This window comes from Schistocerca nitens, chromosome 8, assembly GCF_023898315.1.
Source record: "Schistocerca nitens isolate TAMUIC-IGC-003100 chromosome 8, iqSchNite1.1, whole genome shotgun sequence".
Lineage (NCBI taxonomy): Eukaryota > Metazoa > Arthropoda > Insecta > Orthoptera > Acrididae > Schistocerca > Schistocerca nitens.
The window spans coordinates 95,860,342-95,882,145 of NC_064621.1; the positions used below are offsets into that span (position 1 = coordinate 95,860,342).

Genomic DNA, 21,804 nt, shown 5'->3' on the forward strand with positions numbered 1-21,804 from the left:
AACCAGTTTCATACTAAAACACAGTATCGTAATTAAATTTCAAAGGTGTGGGGAGTAGAACAGAGAACTTATAACATTGTATTTTTATTTGCATTAGTGGACAGTCATTCTTGGAATGCATATATTACACAAAAATAAAAGAGCATACAGACTTCTAAGTTTCTGCTGCTCTATATCGTCAGAAGTATCCACAGTTGACACAGTGAGAAATTCTCCACGGTCTAAGTCTTCCACAAAGGAAGCTACGTGAAGTCTGGCTTTGCAGCGCGGTTAGGAAGCTGTCGTGTCGCTACGATCTCTTGAAACATGGTTGCTGACGGCTTCGGTGTTCGGGTCCTATTCTGATCGCTGAAGTCCACTTGATAAAAGCCATATTTCACCCTGGAAAAAAAATAAAAAAATAGAAAACTGCGTAACATATTTATGTTCAAAATATCTACAAGAAACACTTTCAAAAGACTGTCAAAGTTTCACAGACGACAAAGCTGTTTCAGTTTTAGTTGATCACGTCGTAGGCATAGCGTTGTGGTATAGGCCACAGTAGATTGCTAAGACACTACTCAATAAGGTCTGTTTCAGTTATGGTTGTCCATATGAGTAACCATCAGCGCGAAAAGGAGATATAGTCTTTCACTACAGTTGCACTTAACCGCTTCGAAATTCATAGTTCATTGTCAACAGAATCAAAAAGCTCATGTTTATTCAGGAGATTTTAAACGCCCTGGCGAATGGCTACAGTCATCGAACCACATTGCGTCATTCGATTTCTAGCATGTTGTTAATGCCTGATGTTTTCATTTGAGACATTTTTCTGTCTTTAATGCTTTTTTTCTTTCTAATTTATTCCAGTACAGAATACAGACTTGAGACATAAGGAACGCTTCGTGTTTCACACACATTTACCGGTAAAACTAAATGGACCAATAAGGCGACCAACAGCGTTGATATGAATAATTTCGCTGGAAGATAACGATTCAGGAATTTATCGGACTGTTGCTTTAAGAGTCAGCTGATAAGCAGTAAAATTATCGTCAGAGCGAGCAACTATCATCAGTTTGTGAAATTATCGTCAGTGAAATTCACCGAGAAGGCCCTTATTTTCGCTAATTTACTTATCACCACCTAATTATCATTATAAATTATCTGATTATGTCGTTTACCTTAATTTACTCTGATGTTTATTCTAGCTTTTCAGATATGTTATTGTAATTAACATTGTTTCGTTTCTATTCCAGTCATACATATGTCCTAAGTAGTAATTCACAGGTAAAATTTGGTCATAACTAACACCTTTTCAGTGTCCTCGATCCGATAGTAAGTGTAGTTTCCATTTCTGTCACAGCACCACTCAGGAAGTGACTGCAACACGAAGGGAATGTAATAATTTATGGTACTTACGTGTATCCCCTAATCCATTCGAAACCGTCAAGCAGGCTCCATCCCGTGTAACCAATCACGTTGATGCCATCCTCATGAATGGCATTCAGTATCTCCGTCAGGTAAGCCTGCGCCAAATGTTCCAAGTTAGCATGGCGTGTAATAGCCGGTGAGTGAATTCTAGAGTTAAATAACTTTAAAATGCCGTTACTACTATCAAAATACAAACTGCGATGAATGTGAGTGTGACCTGTATCCCAAAAGAAATTGATATTTTCCACAATCAGTTCAGTCACTGTTTGTGTAAGGCATTGTTTTCTATCTGACCATCGACAATTTACAGGGCTCATTTATTACCAAGATAACGAGCAAGCAGATACACATTATCACTCCAATGTTTAGGTTGCAATATTTCTGCACACAATAAATATACAGTCCTGCAATTTTAACATTTATTAAGATTATTTCTAAAAAATAGGTATTCTAGAATTGGTCCTAATTCAGAAAATAGTTTTCATTTTGTTCTGTCACGTAAGGATCTTTCGCAAAATAAGGTCTCATATTTTAAAGATTTAAGTAGCAGAAACACAAATATTAAAATGTCAATCAATTCCGCATTTTTACAATTATTGTTTTCTGTCTATAGGCTATAATGGTATTTGCATTACATAACCATTACGTCAGCTCACCTCAACCTCTCGATACCAGCAATATTCTACTGGGTTTCTGTAAAGTAGTTGACATATTTCTGAGACAATATTCAGATTTGATTTCATTAATGTAGAGGTGCTTTGATACATCGATATGTTTGTATTGCAATGATATTATTCTTATGTGTATTCTTTCTTTTGTCACTATGATCTTTGACGTACTTGTAACTCTGATTTTTGGGCGTGTAAGCGATTATTAGTTTGACATTGTTAGAGAGTCGGACCTTGAAAAAGTCAAGTCTTGGACGTCATGTTGGAAAGACGCATATTGTCGTCAGCTTATAAAATGTGAACTTTAACAGTGAGGAAGATGTTTTGAAGTATGTTTTGTATTGTGAAGTGATGTTTTGTGTGTTACGTGATATTGCAACAAAAGCATTAAAAAGGAAGTGTAACTTAAATTCGGAGTGCTGATTATTTTTTACATCACCATTGTGCTGACTTTGAAAGGTTTAATGACTTCAATACATGAAATGACTTTAGTAACTGTGCTCTAATGACACCTGCCACATAATAACTTTGTTGTTGCCCGAAAATGCAGTATTTAGCAGCGTGAGCAACACCACAATCGTTATTAAATTTTGACCTTTGGTGTGCTAGGGTTGTTAGAAGGCTCATATTAAAAATACTACATTAACAATTCTCTTAACAATGTAACAGAATTGTTACATTTAATCTTCAAACTTTCTCAATTTTATTTTATCTTCACACATAACCTTCATCTTTACTGTCCCTTTGCAACATCCAACAATAACTGGCCACCATACTTTTATACCGTCTCCCCTGGTGTCTCTTCTCCATCTTCTTAACGCCCTGGCGGAAGCGGTCTCCAAGCTTGTCACTATAATTTCCCAGATTTTAGGGAGAATAGTCGATATGTGTGTGCAAGAAGTCGACCTTTACGCTTATGTTACAATCCAAATACATGAAATTTTCCAACAAATATTTTTTTGCATTCTTCTTATGATCTGGATGTTGTATTCCCTAGAAATTTTTCTGTAACAGGCTTGATGGACGTCCTTGCACCTTCTTCTGTAATATTCATATTGTTCTCAAATTTGAGGCCTTTAATCAATCTGTGCTTTGAGGACTAACCCCCAAAGGACAGCTTTCGGGTTTTCTTGACTGAGGAGGGGAAATTTCATAGAAAGCTATTTAAAGCAGGATCTATCATATGGAAGAACCCCTGCGAACTGCTTCATCAGATCCAGTTTCACATGTACTTCTAGAAGCTTTTTTTTTCTTTTTTTTTTTTTGTGGCCTGTTAGCGGTTCGTGTTTGTAGCACCAGGAACAAAATGTTTCCGATTTGGCCAATCCTTTGCAGACCAATACTTTTCATTTTCCCAGTTATCACATTCATATAAAAAGCAGGGTACTTTCTTCTGTTCAGCTTGCTGCTCTAATAAAATTCCTGTAGTTAAAAATAAGATAAACTTCATTTCATTATGAAAAAAACTGTACGACATAGAAGAAAACTAAAAACAGTTTTGAAATCGACACAAAAAGTTAGTTGAAAAGACAGATTTGCTTTCAATCGTTTGATATTATAGATGCAAGTCCTTAAAGTGTGTATCGCGTCTCTCTTCGACTGCCAGCAACTTGAAATATTTCAGCACTTCTGTTCCACTCTCTCGCCAGTCAAACAAGCTTGTAACTGTCCGTATGACGGTCTTTTGTATAGGCCCCATGACCCCTAATAGTTCGAGCTGACATGTGATCCACGTACTTGAGCATTAGTCTAGTGTATTCCATACAAGTGTTCAGTGTGCAGTCTCCGTTAGAGACAAATTGCAGTTTCCCAGTATCCCACTAAAGAATCGATTCCTACCATGTGCTTTGCATAAGACAACTGAGCCTTTATTTGGCGTTCCACCTCATGTATAATATTTATTTGGCTTTGTTCACTACATTTTCTTCCCTCCTAATATCTCTTCAGTCGCCCATTCCTCCTCGTTCTGCTTCCATGATCTTGATTTTGATTCTGGTTCAGTGCAGCATGATCTTCCACTTTACTCTTATAGCTGAATCAGTCTTGCACTTTTATTGCTTATTCCATCTGCCTTCCACTCCCGCCTGACTTCTGTCATCAATCTGTTCCCCGTTAAGCACGTTGCATTCCATACATTCATGGACTACGTGTTATCGTCCGACAGCCAACGTGCCCGTCAAATCTCAGTCTGTTCTTCTGTGAGATGCCTGAACATGATTCAACACACTCAGTCACCTCCTGCCTTGACCGGTGTACCCCACGTGTACGATGTGATTTTATACAATTGTAACTCATTAACCCGACAGTCAAAGGATACCACTCCTTTTTTACGTTCTGCGAAGTGCACAATTTTGCATTTCTCTACATTGCGATAAAGTTGGTAGCTTTGTCACCAGATTGATCTAGAGGGACATTGCTTCAATTACTATGGGATAGAATGCCTTCATATATAAATTCATCATCTGCGAATGACCTGAATTGCAATTAACAAAAATCTATTAACTCAGTCATCTACAGGGCGGCCAAAACAAAATGCCCCAAATACAGGGTGTAATCGGTACAAGTGAAGACATTTTCATACTGAGGACGGTGCACTGAATAACATTAAATCAGTATTTGCGGTATTTTTGGAGACTAATGATCATAACTATAACAAGTCTTATGTTTTTAGATTTATTAGTATCTCTAAGTACGTGTGGCAGAGCAAGCAATTAATGGTTGTTTTCCCTCATGCAGCAAGTGGTAGCGAGGCCTACGAGAAAGACAGGCCGCGGTGCGTACGTCACGAAGGTAGTCTTGTGCTTGCTCGCTCGCTCAAATCAGCAAACTACGTATCTACACCTGTATCGACAGCATACGGCCGAACTGCAGATTAGGTCCCTCGCGGACCCACGCCCAGGAAGACTCCTTTCGCGACGAGCAGTTAACGCCCCATACCACGGAGCCGCTGCTCGCGTCGCTTACGCTGATGCCGCGGTCTGCGTGCTGTCCCTCTAGCACTAGATAAGTCGCTTCTTGATGCCCCGATTGCCAACTCTCCGCGAGAGCCCATACAGCCTCTTCTTAAACCCACGCGAACAGCCCACTTTTCCCCTTTCCCGCTAGAGGGAGACACCGAAGCCCTCAATTGCGACAACGGCGCCACGGCTAGAAAACGGAGGGCGACTGCTTCACGCTACGCGCTGCGGAGCGCTTTTCAAATCTAACTTTACTACGGCTCAACCTCTGAAAATTATCTACCCAGAAGGAACGGTAAATATTCGGGGATATGTCAGGAACGACTATTCGAAGCAAAATATGAAGACTAAAATGAGTGTAGTAGAAGAGACGTGTTTCAATGTATCGAATGTGTCAAGTACTCATAGCTAATCACAGGTGATGTCCTCAGTGACATGAGACAGGGTCGGCAAGAAAAGTCCAAGCACTTTCAAAGACAGTTCATAAGCGATGCAGGTAAAAGTCTAAACCGTCTTCCTCCTGAATGCGAGCGCAGTGTGAGAACCACTGCGCCGTCTCGCGTATGAAAGGAAACCAGGATGAATCGCTGTTTCTAGGATTCCTATAAGATTTTCACTCAGTGGTGCATCGAGACGTCTTAAGGCATTGAGACAGCTAACTACGTTTGCCTCAGCTTCTGTATCGTCTGCATTGACTTTGCCGTCGACGGGACATTAAACACTAGAATTCCCATTTTTTAACCAGGTTTGCGACTGGTTCGGAAATATCGTGCTGGGCACAACTCACATCTCTATGCCAGATGGTGAGTTGCCTACGGGCATTGGCGTAATATTAGGTGTGGGCCTGAGGAGAGTCACAGGATCTTTGTTGTTTGTGTTATACAGGCTTGGCAAAATTAAACCGGCTAGGAAAATATTAATAAGACTGACTTGTAACGAAAGAAAAGGAGAACTACCCATCACCTAAAATACTGGAAACTGTGATTTCGATGCACCAGTAGGTTTCTGCTACCTCTCACCGCATGCGCATCACCCGATTCCTCTGTGCCACGTATTTCACTCCATTACATACGAGTGACATGCGGCATTATCTGTCAGAAACTCCCAACACATTTTGAAGAGCTGATGCACAATCTCAACACTGTTGTTTGATGCGCCGTGTCTGGTGTTCGTAACGTAAGAAGATACTTTGACCGAATTCTTAGAGCTAAGAGGTATGTCCCGGAACTGCTTAATCCATAAGTGAATTAACTGACAAAAGATGAGCGGCTGTTTGGATATTTAAAGCAATACTTAACGACACACACCCCCTTGACAGCCTTTTCACGAATGCGTGAGGTCAGTCTGGGGCAGCGAAGTCTTCTGGCCACCCAGGTCGCCTGATTTCTCTTCTTGTGATTTTTACATGTGAGACAAACTGAAGGATCGCGTTCAGTAGTCAGACACTGTAAGAGCTGCGGCAGAACACTAGAAACGCTACTGCTGCTGTTCCACAGAGCTGTTAGGCATGTCACATAGTTCGATAAATCGAACACAGCGGTGCATCGACGTTGTAAGTGCAGATATTGTTATACGTGGTACATTAATATGAATCATTGTGTCGGTTGCTTTTTCTCTGCATCGAACAGTCTTCCCACAAACACATCACAGACTTTAAGACCTGCTATTTTCTGCACGGTCGTAACTGCACTACTAAGTGGAATACGCCTGCCGATATAGACTAACTGTTCTGAAAATCGGCGCTCCTTCCTGCGTCCGTTGAAACGGCTCGCAGCGGGCGGCTCGGCAGAGCATTTGGAGGTGCTGCGTTGATTCAGTCCTGGGAGTCGTAACGCACCAGACGTTGAGTATTGATTTTTAACAGATTTTATGAACTTTAATTGAATTCAATTTAATTATTCTTGTTAATTATACCAGCCGCATTTTTTGGGGGTTTCCCGCCATTCATTCTCGTCTGCCCAACCGCGGGAAGGTGGTAATATTAGAAAGGGTGGTCCGTTTGTCCCCTTTTGAGGACGAAAGGGGGGAGTCAGAGTAAATCTGTGGTTGTTCGGACTGCTTCTTTCCCCTCCCAGCTTACCTACGGGTTTATTCGACTGTTAGCCTTTGACATGTCCGTGAAAGTCTAAGGCACCAATGGTTATACTGTTTAAAATGCAAGGCACTAAGACCTGAGCCATTCTCTCGCCTGCCATAACTACTATTACTACACTCATGTGTAAAAGGTACTCTAAGAAAGAACTAGTGAATTGTATAACGAATTCCTGATCATCTGGAAGCTGTAACTTACGTAAATTTGTGTTTATGTATATTTGGCTATAATCAAGCAAGGTTGTAAGTGTAGCCCGCATCTCGTGGTCGTGCGGTAGCGTTCTCGCTTCCCACGCCCGGGTTCCCGGGTTCGATTCCCGGCGGTGTCAGGGATTTTCTCTGCCTCGTGATGGCTGGGTGTTGTGTGCTGTCCTTAGGTTAGTTAGGTTTAAGTAGTTCTAAGTTCTATGGGACTTATGACTACACCATAGTGCTCAGAGCCATTTGAACCATTTTTTTTTTTTGTAAGTGTACGCCGTAGTGGATTTTTTTATTGTTTCTAGTCAGCAAAAAACTGTTGTGTGTTTTTCCATTTCAATACCTTTTAAGGCTTTTACTCAACGCACTTATGTGTTTCATACAGGTAGTTGGTTATTAGTGTATTTTCTTGCCATGCAAAAGTTTGCCATTTCATTACGGGTAGAAATTGTTGGCTTGAAAGGAGGATGTTGTAAAGGTTCACAAGTCCTACCTTGCGAGCGTGTCTGTTTGCCGTAAGTTAACTGGCAGAAATTTTTAAAATTTGTTTTTTTTATACATTTTGGAAATGTTAATGTTATTAACTGTGAGTGCCCCCTCTCCCCCCCCCCTCCTCCTGTGCATGACTCATGCGTTCTGGTTTTTCTATTTTGAGAACTTTTGTAAACAGGATTGTCTTTATATGTTGGAAACAAGTTTGATTCTGCGCCATTTAATGAATGGAGTGAAATTTACCTGTAATTTAGCTGAGTTTGAAATATTATACAGCGTCGCGTTGTACACGTTAAATTGTTTGCCTGTACTTGCCTTTTACTGGCGTGAAATATTTTATAATAATTTAAAAGTCCTTCCCTATCGTAAATTGTGACTTATTTGTTAAATGATTGTTGGTTTTTTTAAAAAAATATCGTAAAGTCTTGTACCAAATTTGAATAAAGAGTGTTACTGAAAATTATGTGTAATTTCACCAGTTATTCCTTGGAACCTACTTCCACTTTACATTTTGTGTATTGATTGAGATTAATAACCTTTGGTGAACCAGTAGTAATTTTACAGTTCAACAGTATGGACCACAGAAACGAAAAAAAGTCCAGTAAATATGGGGTCTAAAGAGCATACCATAAGAGCCATGAGCATCAGATATACAGCGCTTCTCTTCTACTGAATAAGTGCCCATAGCTCTTGAAGTATGGATTTTAGACCCCATGTTTATTGGACTTTTTTTTCTTGTTTTGGTCCATACCACCACTTCTGACAGTTGCCTACATTACAATCATAACAACATTGCCGGTACCAATGATTTTCGGTAGTAAATTTCCACTCGATGATTTCCGGACCAGGGTCCCTTACTTCAAATTGCAAATTTTACCCATCATCCCTGAAAGTTTGTAAGATTATGACTGATTCGTCCCAAAAGAGTGAAAGTCATATTTTGTGTCTTATCAACGAGTCAGTGTCGTAGTTCTTTTCGAATGAGTCCGTATAAATAACGACAATTTCGAAGCTTCTGGCAGATTAAAACTATATGTCGAACTGTGAATCGAATCCGACACTTCTGCCTTCTGCGGGCACTGACTGAGCTACCCTAGCACGACTCACGACCCGTCGTCACAGCTTTATTTGCGCAGTATCTCATATCTAACCTTCACAGAAGTTCTCCTGGAGAAATTCGTTCTGGAAATGAAACATTTCATTAACGAAGGCACAAGTACGTCCTAGGATGCTAGATTCATGATCCATAGACTGTTTGGCAGAGTCTAAATTCATGAACTGACACGGCGAATACTGTTGATAGCCCGTTGCTACACTATATACAGGGTGAGTCACCTAACATTACCGCTGGATATATTTCGTAAACCACATCAAATACTGACGAACCGATTTCACAGATCGAACGTGAGGAGAGGGGCTAGTGTAATTGTTTAATATAAACCATACAAAAATGCACGAAAGTATGTTTTTTAACACAAACCTACGTTTTTTTAAATGGAACCCCGTTAGTTTTGTTAGCACATCTGAACATGTAAACAAATACGTAATCAGTGCCGTTTGTTGCATTGTAAAATATTAATTACATCCGGAGATATTGTAACCTAAAGTTGACGCTTGAGTACCACTCCTCCGCTGTTCGATCGTGTGTATCGGAGAGCACCGAATTACGTAGGGATCCAAAGGGAACGGTGATGGACCTTAGGTACAGAAGAGACTGGAACAGCACATTACGTCCACATGCTAACACCTTTTTATTGGTCTTTTTCACTGACGCATATGTACATTACCATGAGGGGTGACGTACACGTACACACGTGGTTTCCGTTTTCAATTACGGAGTGGAATAGAGTGCGTCCCGACATGTCAGGCCAATAGATGTTCAATGTGGTGGCCATCATTTTCTGCACACAATTGCTATCTCTGGCGTAATGAATGTCGTACACGCCGCAGTACATTTGGTGTAACGTCGCCGCAGGCTGCCACAATACGTTGTTTCATATTCTCTGGGGTTGTAGGCACATCACGGTACACATTCTCCTTTAACGTACCCCACAGAAAGAAGTCCAGAGGTGTAAGATCAGGAGAACGGGCTGGCCAATTTATGCGTCCTCCACGTCCTATGAAACGCCCGTCGAACATCCTGTCAAGGGTCAGCCTAGTGTTAATTGCGGAATGTGCAGGTGCACCATCATGCTGATACCACATACGCTGACGCGTTTCCAGTGGGACATTTTCGAGCAACGTTGGCAGATCATTCTGTAGAAACGCGATGTATGTTGCAGCTGTTTGGGCCCCTGCAATGAAGTGAGGACCAATGAGGTGGTCGCCAATGATTCCGCACCATACATTTACAGTCCACGGTCGCTGTCGCTCTACCTGTCTCAGTCAGCGAGGATTGTCCACGGACCGGTAATGCATGTTCCGTAGATTCACTGCCCCGTGGTTTGTGAAACCCGCTTCATCGGTAAACAGGTAGAACTGCAACGCATTCTCTGTTAATGCCCATTGACAGAATTGCACTCGATGATTAAAGTCATCACCATGTAGCTGCTGATGTAGCGACACATGAAACGGGTGAAAGCGATGACGATGCAGTATGCGCATGACACTACTTTGACTCAGTCCACCGGCTCTCGCAATGTCCCGTGTACTCATGTGTGGGTTCATGGCAACAGCAGCTAACACACCAACTGCACCCGCTTCTCCTGTGACGGACCTGTTACGGACCCGTTTACGTACTACTACCATACCTGTTGCATACAGTTGGCGGTAGATGTTTTGCAATATGCGGCACGTTGGATGCTCTCTGTCCGGGTACCGTTCTGCATACACCCTGCAGGCTTCAGCTGTATTTCGTCGACACTCGCCATAGATGAGTATCATCTCCGCCTTTTCAGAGTTCGAATACACCATGGTCACAGTTCCTACAACACTACACTATCACAGACGAGTGGTAACACGGTGTACTACAGTTGGTCTGCGTGCGGAGACGAATGCAGAATAACAATAGCAGCAAGCGCTACATGCTGACACTGCGACAACTAGACCAAACCACAACAGTGCACTACAGCCACACTCGTAAACACGGTCGTCATCGTAAACATGTCCCTGCAGATGCTGCTCGCCGACCGTGGCCCGTGTTTGTTACAACACGCAACTGAACGTCGGAGGTTTCAAGCGTCAACTTTAGGTTACAATATCTTCGGATGTAATTAACATTTTGCAATGCAACAAACAGCACTGATTACATATTTGTTTATATGTTCAGATGTGCTAACAAAACTAACGTGGTTCCATTTAAAAAAACGTAGGTTTGTGTTAAAAAACATACTTCCGTGCATTTTTGTATGGTTTGTATTAAACTATTACACTAGCCCCTCTCCTCACGTTCGGTCTGTGGAATCGGTTCGTCAGTATTTGATGTGGTTTACGAAATATATCCAGCGGTAACGTTAGGTGACTCACCCTATATATATATATATATATATATATATATATATATATATATATATATATATATATATATATATATTATAAATAGTTTTAGAACACCCACAGCTACACCAGCTTAAATCGCTGTAACATTGTTAAATGACGTACGTACATGGACACATACTAAATTATATGGCGGGCATGTTAATTTAATATACTGTTATACTGAAGGAGCTAGATTTAGTCTCATATCTGTTGCTCTTGATTTACGATTAATGTCACTTCATTAAATAATTTCTGCTGTATATCTCCATAGTTCCAAAAACACATATTTCTCCTGTGGAATTGGCCGTCCGTCTAATGACATCTGTGTCTACCCATCCTTCTTTTCACTCCCTATATTGAGATATCCGTAAACTTTCCTAAATAATGAGAAAACAGAAAACAACCCTTATCGTTATGTTTAATATACGAGACTGATGAGCTCTTAAGCACCTACCTGTTCACAGTGAATGTCATTCCACATGTTAACATTAAATCTGTATGTACAATATAGAAATCACTACGTTTCCTCTTTACCAGTGAACACTGCGTTGTCACAACGAATGAAGTGTCTCAGTGCACAAGCTCTCTACTCACCCGCGGCACTGACAATGGTATTTTTCTCCTTCACGCTTACCCTGTAGTACTCCTGCCGACCACTGTCCTCTAGCTCTCCTGCGTCTGGAAAACCGTTCCCTGTTACAAAGATCCCTCCTCTGACGTCGTATTCGTTGTTGATCCAGTTCAGCAGGCTGCGCAAGCCCCACGGAACGACCTGAAACATAATAAATACGAAAAGCATAATCCAAATGTCAATGTCCAGAAAACCTGTATCCTCGGAGCGTTCCGCAGTGGTGTACCTGATCGAAACGTCTTCTCGGCTCACAACCAGCGTCACTTCGATTAAAAGTCACGAGCTTCATTCGGGTGTCTGAGCCATCGTCACCAGTGTCTGTTTTACTCCTCATGACGATGGCGGAGACAGCTGTCAAAACTCGAGTGTTTCACTCAAAGTGACGCGGGTTGTAAGCCGAGAAGATTTTATTGGCTCAGTAAATCTGCTACTGCTACTCTTGAAAGCTGAGCTCTCTATTGGAGAGAAAACTTATTTCTTTTCAGTCAAATATACCAGCAGGTTGGATGTGGGGCAGACAGAATCGCAATTCGGAATATTTAGGAAAGGATTTCCAGTTCCCGTATTTACTTGACGACTCAGAGAAAATTCCCGAAAACCTTGATCAGAATGGAGGGACAGAAGTATTTTTAAATTATTTCAATTATTCGAATCAGAAACATGTGTGCGTGGTGGTGTGGGAATCGGATGTAACCGATATCGATGGGAATATTTTGTTCCATGGAAGAGAGGTCGGTGAGGATATTAGAGAAGTCAATATTACTGCAAGATACCTTTTATTGATTGGCGACTCCATGTTGTCTTGTGCACTACGACCAGATAACAGGTATACTTGAAAAAAGAGACAGCATTGGTCGTATATATTTTACTATTGCAAAATCGATTTTCTGTCACTGAGTGACATAATAAAGCTCCAGATACCATGCTGCTTAACGAGCAAATGATATCGAGAAGCACACATTTTTGGGAATGCTTCTCCGATTTACTATGAAATAAAGTCAACTTGTCGTCATTTATCACAATTTGCAATTCATAGTCAACTGCTTGTTATCCCTTATATACAACGCCTCAGTCATAGTCGCTACGAGAACACGTATAATGGCCGCTATTTCAACTATCTCAACACATTGACACACATGTTTTCAGTTTGTTTTAATAACATTACTTATTTCGGTTTTTTAAAGATGCTTCTTTCTTTTTGTTCTGTAATTTACAGAACTTATGGACGCCTACTGAACATAATTTTACGACAGTCGACATCTCGTAGGCGTTGACACAAAGTAATACAAATCCGGTTATCACTTTATGTGATTATTTTTAATGTATGTTAACAATTCTTTTACTATTTGAATAAGTGCTGGATATCGTGCATAGTCTATGTTTTATTTCTCTAAAGTACGATGTACATTTTGGTATAAGTGATACTATTACTTGTCCTTCCTCATGATGGTTTCTCGATGATTGATGTATACTACTTGTTCGCACCTTACATTTGTACGGCATTTTAATTATTAAGTAACGGCAGTTTCGTACTGTGATTATTTTTTATATATTTGACTCCTTGGTATTAACGTTATTATTTTTTATATATTGACTCCTTGGTATTAACGTTTGTTGCATAAATTACGAACGTTGTACTTTTGACTTCCCACGCCAGATGGTGGGTGTTACGTTTTTAAGGAAGACCTCTGTTGCGCCTCTTTTTATGTTGTTCATTTATTATTCTTTGGCATTATCTTTTGCTTTTTATATGTTCTGCACTCTAACAACTTATCATCGATCTATTTTATGTTTTATAGTTTATAAAAAACAATATGCCAATGTATTTTAGATATTCTCCTGCGTCTGCTATGTGTTGTACGTACATTTTAAATTTGAATTACTACACCATTCACAAAAGTACAAGAGTTATTTAGTGTTAATAATTCGCAAAACCAATAGTACTATGTCTTCACGTGACACATGTCACATAGAGGGCGTGTCAAGCCCCGTCACACCGAGGGCTGCTGAACAAGTGTAGGTAAACAGCGGCCTCAGTCTATGTGATGGCCGTAAGCTTAGTGACAACAGTGCATCCCAATTTAAGTTATACAATATAGGTTTGTTTCTAACAAGTGTTATATTCATATGCAGATGTAATTGTGATTTTCTATGTTGTACTCTCTGATCGTAATGTGAAATTTTAACTTCTAGCACTGAAGATGGTCACTCAGTGACAGAAAATCGATTTTGCAATAGTAAAAAATATACGACCAATGCTGTCTCTTTTTTCAAGATACCTTTTGTTTACACGACGACTAGCTATGTATGATGCAACAAGGAATTGTATGGATGGCTTAAAAAGGGTAAATCGATTTTCAATTGGGCAAGTCACCTCTGTGCCAACGCCTTACCGCAGTGGTAACATCGGTTCCCGTCGCATCACCGAAGTTAAGCATTGTTGGGCTGGGCTAGCACTTGGATGGGTGACCATCCGGTCTGCCGAGCACTGATGGCAGGCAGGGCGCACTCAGCCCTTGTGACGCAAGCTGAGGAGCTACTTGATTGAGAAGTAGCGGCTCCGGTCACGAAAACTGACATACGGCCGGGAGAGCGGTGTGCTGACCACATGCTCCTCCATATGAGCATCCAGTGTCGATTATGGGCTGAGGATGACATGGCGGCCGGTCGGTCGTTGGGCCTTCCAAGGCCTGTTCGGACGGGGTTTAGTTTAACTCACCTCTGTGACTAATTCGATGTAGGGCACCAGCGTGAGAAAAAAATTAGAGACATTCATGGTGATGGATTTCAGGACTTTTCATGAAAACGAAAGTGATCTGTGTCTATCTACTCCGTTACCCTTGTATTTCACTTACAAAAATATCAATTGTCTGTCACCTGCCGAAAATTAATAATTCTAAAATACATTGTGCTGTGTCAAAAGCACGGATTTCGTACGCCATTGCAATTGCCGAGCATCCGATCCGGTAAATGGCCAAAAACACCTGATGAATGCAATAATCATATGTATATGACTATTAAAAGGCGATAAAACATGTTCTAGATGACCCGAGCGTGCCGCAGAGAAAACAACTCGCCATCGCTGATTCCAGAGAAGCTGCGTCAGTGACGCGACGCAGCCGGCCGCTAACTACGTTACCCGACGGCCAAAAGGGATAATTTAACTGTCAAAAATTGATGTAGCGTTGCGTGCTTGTTCATGTAAATGGTTCCCATTGTATGACATCATAAAATAGTTAGTTCCTCGTTAGACCTCTTACCGATAAAGTTAATCTCGGGGCAGGTCAAGATCGGATATAGTACCTGCCCACTGAGTGCTGTATAGAGGCACCGCAATTGCTGTTTAAGGCTTGGGAGAGGTGAAGGAGTTTGGCTGGTGAAGTCAGTGTAGAATTTTCTGCAGTTTACGGAGACAGTGTGGCAACTTTGTCATGTAGGCCCCTATTGATAGACGTAGCTGCGACTGTAGTTTTCCTCCCAAGGCCGAGCTACAGAACATATGTAGGTTCCGGAATTTTGAAGTAGTCGCAGATTAGACACTGGTTTCCGAAATTGTGTTTTTGCGCGGTCGATTGGTTGTCGTCCTGTGGACAATTCAGAAGGAAAGAGTGGTTATTTTGCTGTGATAGTTACAGCGTGAGCCGTGTTAGAGAGAGAGAGATTTGCATTTGATGATTTTTATTGAATCGGTAGAACCCGATATCCTGTCCGTTGCCCGGAGGTAACTAGGTTGCTAGCTGCTTTTGGGAGTGGTTTGGTAGTAACTGATGTGTATCGAGAAGGGAAAGCCTCGAACACATTTTTCCCTGTTGTTATTTGGATGCCACGATCGTACAGCGGATCCATAATTGACTCGTGTATATTCGAACAGTTTCACCTGGACATGAGAGATCGCACCATTAGGTTGTGTTGGTAACCGACGGGAATAGAAAGGAACCATTTACAAGAAACACGTAACTATACAAAAACTTGGTTAGTAGAAGTGATGAGTGGACATATTTAATTTAGGGAACTTTATCGGGTTGCGTTGTGCTAACGCCTGAAGAGGCTCAGTTTTGTTTGAATTGTTAATTAAGCATAACACAAAAGAGGCGGTAGCGTCTATGTTCTTTGTTTATATTTTTATTTGTTCTTGAATTTCCGTTTCTGTGTGTGTGTGTGTGGGTGGGTGTAGTCTTTGCTGGCACTCTATCACTTACGAGATCTGAACTTGTATTGAGATCCTAGCCCAAAGAAAGACGAGTTTTCTTGGGTCAAAGCAAACCTTTGCGTGTGGTTACTTGGTAGCTGTTGCATGTAATTCATTGTGTTGTAATTGCAAATTCAAGTGTCACCCAAAAAGTGACGTGTTTGAAGGATATTTAATTCCAGAGTACAAGGAAAACTTATTTTGATTGAAACAGAGTGATGAATAATCTCTGAAAACAGTATTATTACGTAAAGGTGAATCTGTAGAAACTCTTACAAAACGACGAAAGCAAAGAGTTGGTATTAGGAAGTTTGGTTTCACGTCCGATACTAATAAAAGCTAACAAGACTACATTTACATAAGAAACATTCCAAGTGACTGATAATCAGAACTGAAATTATTTGAAGTAGTTACGAGAAGTTTGCGATCATAGTCACAAAGGTGTAGTTGTTAATCTGTGGAATATATTACGTATCATTATTTACGTAATAACGTTAGACTACACATAAAGAAAGAGAATTATCGCTTCAGTTATCTTCATCCCGGTATAAAAGTTGTCCAAATACGAGTTTAATATGATCGGTCTTTGCACTCACTTCATATTTGAGATGAATGTTAAAAGTTGTTAAAACGAGGCGGTCCCAAAGAGATTGTTCTGCGTTGGAAGGAAGTCGTTGCTTATGAGGACAATTGTGAGCTGGATTTACGATTTAGCTTGGCATTATATGAACAGGTGTCGTATTGAAATAATTTTGGTGCCTTGTTTTGGACGATAGGGAGATAACATGTGTTGTCGCTGTATTCTGCTAGTCTAGTCATTGCTGATAGATAGCGCATGTCGGCATCATTTGGATATTTCGGTGTATCTATTTGTGATGTTGTAGCATTGCTGTACGACCTCGAATTTTGCGTGTATTGAAACTGCTGTTTGTTATTATCTAGCATTTGAGTCTGCTGTCTCGTCAGTGTTTATTATGGTTGCAGTTGCTAATCACCAAATCGTTGATTTGTCCTCAAATTGTTGTCTAAGAGTGCAACTACTGTTCAAGCTAGGCTTCAAGTGTTTGCCAGGCGCTCGGCCACTACTAGAATCTTCTGTGATCGGATAGCGATCCACAGTCATAATATCGACTGTCAATACAAAAACTGTGCCTGATTCTTGCTGTAGTGGTCGATTGGTTCGCTCAAGCGATTTTGTGTGGCAGGAAACGGCATCGCGATGCTGGTACAGTACGATCCCTTGTCGTTTTGAGTTGGGTCTTGAGTCCCGCCAGTCGGCGCGTTACAGTCTGTGGTGACCCTTGGTTCAGGATTTGCCTAATCTGAGATCATTCTGAATGGCAAGAAGTGTGCTGGTAGACGGAAGTCTGTCGCACGTCGTGACATTGTTAGAGGATACTTTGAGGGGATTCCATTGCTACGAGACGGATTCTGTACAGGTTTGCTGACCAGATGAAGCTATGCTGAGTGAGAATCTAACCCCGTCGTCACTGCTGCTAAACCATCGCCACAGCCACAGCCCAGACCTCTCTTCAGCTCACTTGAGACATCACTTCAGCTGAACCAGGTCTTCAGTCAAGACAGCTCTTCAGCCGAGACATCAGCTGAGTCACTGTTTCAGCTGAGACCGCTTCAGCCGAGACATCGTGGTGGCAGTATCGTCACTGCAGCCAAGCCGACACTGCTGCCCAGCCTTTGCTTCAGCCGAGACGTCGATACAAGCGCAGCTTCAAGCTGGAGAAGGCAATAAATCTTAAAATTTGAGTATTTTTTTATTGAACGTTTATTTTTATTGCACTTGGTTCGTGTGTTGTGTGTCTGTATGAACTAGAAGGGCTCGTTGGACCTGTTGTTAGCAGGGACAGCTGTGGTGTAGGAAGTGTGGAGTTTCTTTGAAGGATAATTGTTGTCGTGTGTTGTTTTTAAAGTAACAGCAAAATGGATGAAAAATGAAAGGGCTATTTGGAGCAACTTTTAGCTAGACAAAGAAAGTTTGAGGAAGATCTGAAAGGGCCTAAGAATGGTCAGGGAAGTACAAACAATGACTTGAAGGAGCTTAAGGATAGTACAAATAAAAGTTTAGCGGAGTTCAAAAAGTAAATTAAAGATGGGCATGAAGAATTAAGGAATGAGGTATTCGATTTGAAGCAAAACTATCAGGAGTTATCGGCACTTCCTGGGGAAATAGAAAAGTTGAAAGAGGCTCAGGAAATGTTGATTGAATTATTGTTAAAAAATGTACGAACTGCCATGAAAGTGCTAAATATGTATTTCTTTATTCCCGACCGAGAAGCCAAATAGCAATTATCATAGTTCTAGCTTCAAAACTGCCTTAATAACAACATATTTCCATAAACGTTTCATCCCCTGTTTCACCCTCTTAGACGTGGAATTTCGAAAATCCCCTGCTTAGACGATGTCTACAGTATAAGGAAAATATCCTTTACAAATTTCAAGTTGCTATCCTTAGCAGCTTCCCCCATGAACCATGGACCTTGCCGTTGGTGGGGAGGCTTGCGTGCCTCAGCGATACAGATGGCCGTACCGTAGGTGCAACCACAACGGAGGGGTATCTGTTGAGAGGCCAGACAAACATGTGGTTCCTGAAGAGGGGCAGCAGCCTTTTCAGTAGTTGCAGGGGCAACAGTCTGGATGATTGACTGATCTGGCCTTGTAACATTAACCAAAACGGCCTTGCTGTGCTGGTACTGCGAACGGCTGAAAGCAAGGGGAAATTACAGCCGTAATTTTTCCCGAGGACATGCAGCTTTACTGTATGATTAAATGATGATTTGTCCTCTTGGGTAAAATATTCCGGAGGTAAAATAGTCCCCCATTCGGATCTCCGGGCGGGGACTACTCAAGAGGACGTCGTTATCAGGAGAAATAAAACTGGCATTCTACGGATCGGAGTGTGGAATGTCAGATCCCTTAATCGGGCAGGTAGGTTAGAAAATTTAAAAAGGGAAATGGATAGGTTAAAGTTAGATATAGTGGGAATTAGTGAAGTTCGGTGGCAGGAGGAACAAGACTTTTGGTCAGGTGATTACAGGGTTATAAATACAAAATCAAATAGGGGTAATGCAGGAGTAGGTTTAATAATGAATAAAAAAATAGGAGTGCGGATTAGCTACTACAAACAGCATAGTGAACGCATTATTGTGGCCAAGATAGACACAAAGCCCATGCCTACTACAGTAGTACAAGTTTATATGCCAACTAGCTCTGCAGATGATGAAGAAATTGATGAAATGTATGACGAGATAAAAGAAATTATTCAGGTAGTGAAGGGAGACGAAAATTTAATAGTCATGGGTGACTGGAATTCGTCAGTAGGAAAAGGGAGAGAAGGAAACATAGTAGGTGAATATGGATTGGGGGGAAGAAATGAAAGAGGAAGCCGCCTTGTAGAATTTTGCACAGAGCATAACTTAATCATAACTAACACCTGGTTCAAGAATCATAAAAGAAGGTTGTATACCTGGAAGAATCCTGGAGATAATAAAAGGTATCAGATAGATTATATAATGGTAAGACAGAGATTTAGGAACCAGGTTTTAAATTGTAAGACATTTCCAGGGGCAGGTGTGGATTCTGACCACAATCTATTGGTTATGAACTGCAGATTGAAACTGAAGAAACTGCAAAAAGGTGGGAATTTAAGGAGATGGGACCTGGATAAACTGAAAGAACCAGAGGTTGTAGAGAGTTTCAGGGAGAGCATAAGGGAACAATTGACAGGAATGGGGGAAAGAAATACAGTAGAAGAAGAATGGGTAGCTCTGAGGGATGAAGTAGTGAAGGCGGCAGAGGATCAAGTAGGTAAAAGACAAGGGCTAGTAGAAATCCTTGGCTAACAGAAGAAATATTGAATTTAATTGATGAAAGGATAAAATATAAAAATGCAGTAAATGAAGCAGGCAAAAGGGAATACAAACGTCTCAAAAATGAGATCAACAGAAAGTGCAAAATGGCTAAGCAGGGATGGCTAGAGGACAAATGTAAGGATGTAGAGGCTTGTCTCACTAGGGGTAAGATAGATACTGCCTACAGGAAAATTAAAGAGACCTTTGGAGAGAAGAAAACCACTTGTATGAATATCAAGAGCACAGATGGCAACCCAGTTCTAAGCAAAGAAGGGAAGGCAGAAAGGTGGAGGGAGTATATAGAGGGTCTATACAAGGGCGATGTACTTGAGGACAATTTTATGGAAATGGAAGAGGATGTAGATGAAGATCAAATGGGAGATAAGATACTGCATGAAGAGTTTGGCAGAGCACTGAAAGACCTGAGTCGAAACAAGGCTCCGGGAGTAGACAACATTCCATTAGAACTACTGATGGCCTTGGGAGAGCCAGTCATGACAAAACTCTACCATCTGGTGAGCAAGATGTATGAGACAGGCGAAATACCCACAGACTTCAAGAAGAATATAATAATTCCAATACCAAAGAAAGCAGGTTTTGACAGATGTGAAAATTACCGAACTATCAGTTTAATAAGCCACAGCTGCAAAATACTAACGCGAATTCTTTACAGACGAATGGAAAAACTGGTAGAAGCGGACCTCGGGGAAGATCAGTTTAGATTCCGTAGAAATGTTGGAACACGTGAGGCAATACTAACCTTACGACTTATCTTAGAAGAAAGATTAAGAAGGCAAACCTACGTTTCTAGCATTTGTAGACTTAGAGAAAGCTTTTGACAACGTTAACTGGAATACTCTCCTTCAAATTCTGAAGGTGGCAGGGGTAAAATACAGGGAGCGAAAGGCTATTTACAATTTGTACAGAAACCAGATGGCAGTTATAAGAGTCGAGGGGCATGAAAGGGAAGCAGTGGTTGGGAAAGGAGTGAGACAGGGTTGTAGCCTCTCCCCGATGTTATTCAATCTGTATATTGAGCAAGCAGTAAAGGAAACAAAAGAAAAATTCCGAGTAGGTATTAAAATTCATGGAGAAGAAGTAAAAACTTTGAGGTTCGCCGATGGCATTGTAATTCTGTCAGAGACTGCAAAGGACTTGGAAGAGCAGTTGAACGGAATGGACAGTGTCTTGAAAGGAGGATATAAGATGAACATCAATAAAAGCAAAACGAGGAGAATGGAATGTAGTCAAATTGAATCGGGTGATGCTGAGGGGATTAGATTAGGAAATGAGACACTTAAAGTAGTAAAGGAGTTTTGCTATTTAGGGAGTAAAATAACTGATGATGGTCGAAGTAGAGAGGATATAAAATGTAGACTGGCAATGGCAAGGAAATCGTTTCTGAAGAAGAGAAATTTGTTAACATCGAGTATAGATTTAAGTGTCAGGAAGTCGTTTCTGAAAGTATTTGTATGGAGTGTAGCCATGTATGGAAGTGAAACATGGACGATAACCAGTTTGGACAAGAAGAGAATAGAAGCTTTCGAAATGTGGTGCTACAGAAGAATGCTGAAGATAAGGTGGGTAGATCACGTAACTAATGAGGAGGTATTGAATAGGATTGGGGAGAAGAGAAGTTTGTGGCACAACTTGACTAGAAGAAGGGATCGGTTGGTAGGACATGTTTTGAGGCATCAAGGGATCACAAATTTAGCATTGGAGGGCAGCGTGGAGGGTAAAAATCGTAGAGGGAGACCAAGAGATCAATACACTAAGCAGATTCAGAAGGATGTAGGTTGCAGTAGGTACTGGGAGATGAAGAAGC

The 21,804-nt window shown here is 41.1% G+C and overlaps 1 protein-coding gene across 1 annotated transcript in view; it reads right to left on the reverse strand.

Annotated features, from left to right (window-relative positions):
- Positions 1-242: 242 nt before the first annotated feature.
- The window catches only part of LOC126199419 (myrosinase 1-like), a 100,150-nt gene continuing 78,588 nt past the window's right edge, over positions 243-21,804 (reverse strand). Inside the window, exons 9-11 of the mRNA XM_049936337.1 lie at positions 11,928-12,065; positions 1,399-1,505; positions 243-381 (exon numbers count right to left, since the gene is read on the reverse strand). Of these exons, the coding sequence (XP_049792294.1) occupies positions 243-381; positions 1,399-1,505; positions 11,928-12,065 (384 nt within the window). The remainder of the gene's footprint in view (positions 382-1,398; positions 1,506-11,927; positions 12,066-21,804) is intronic.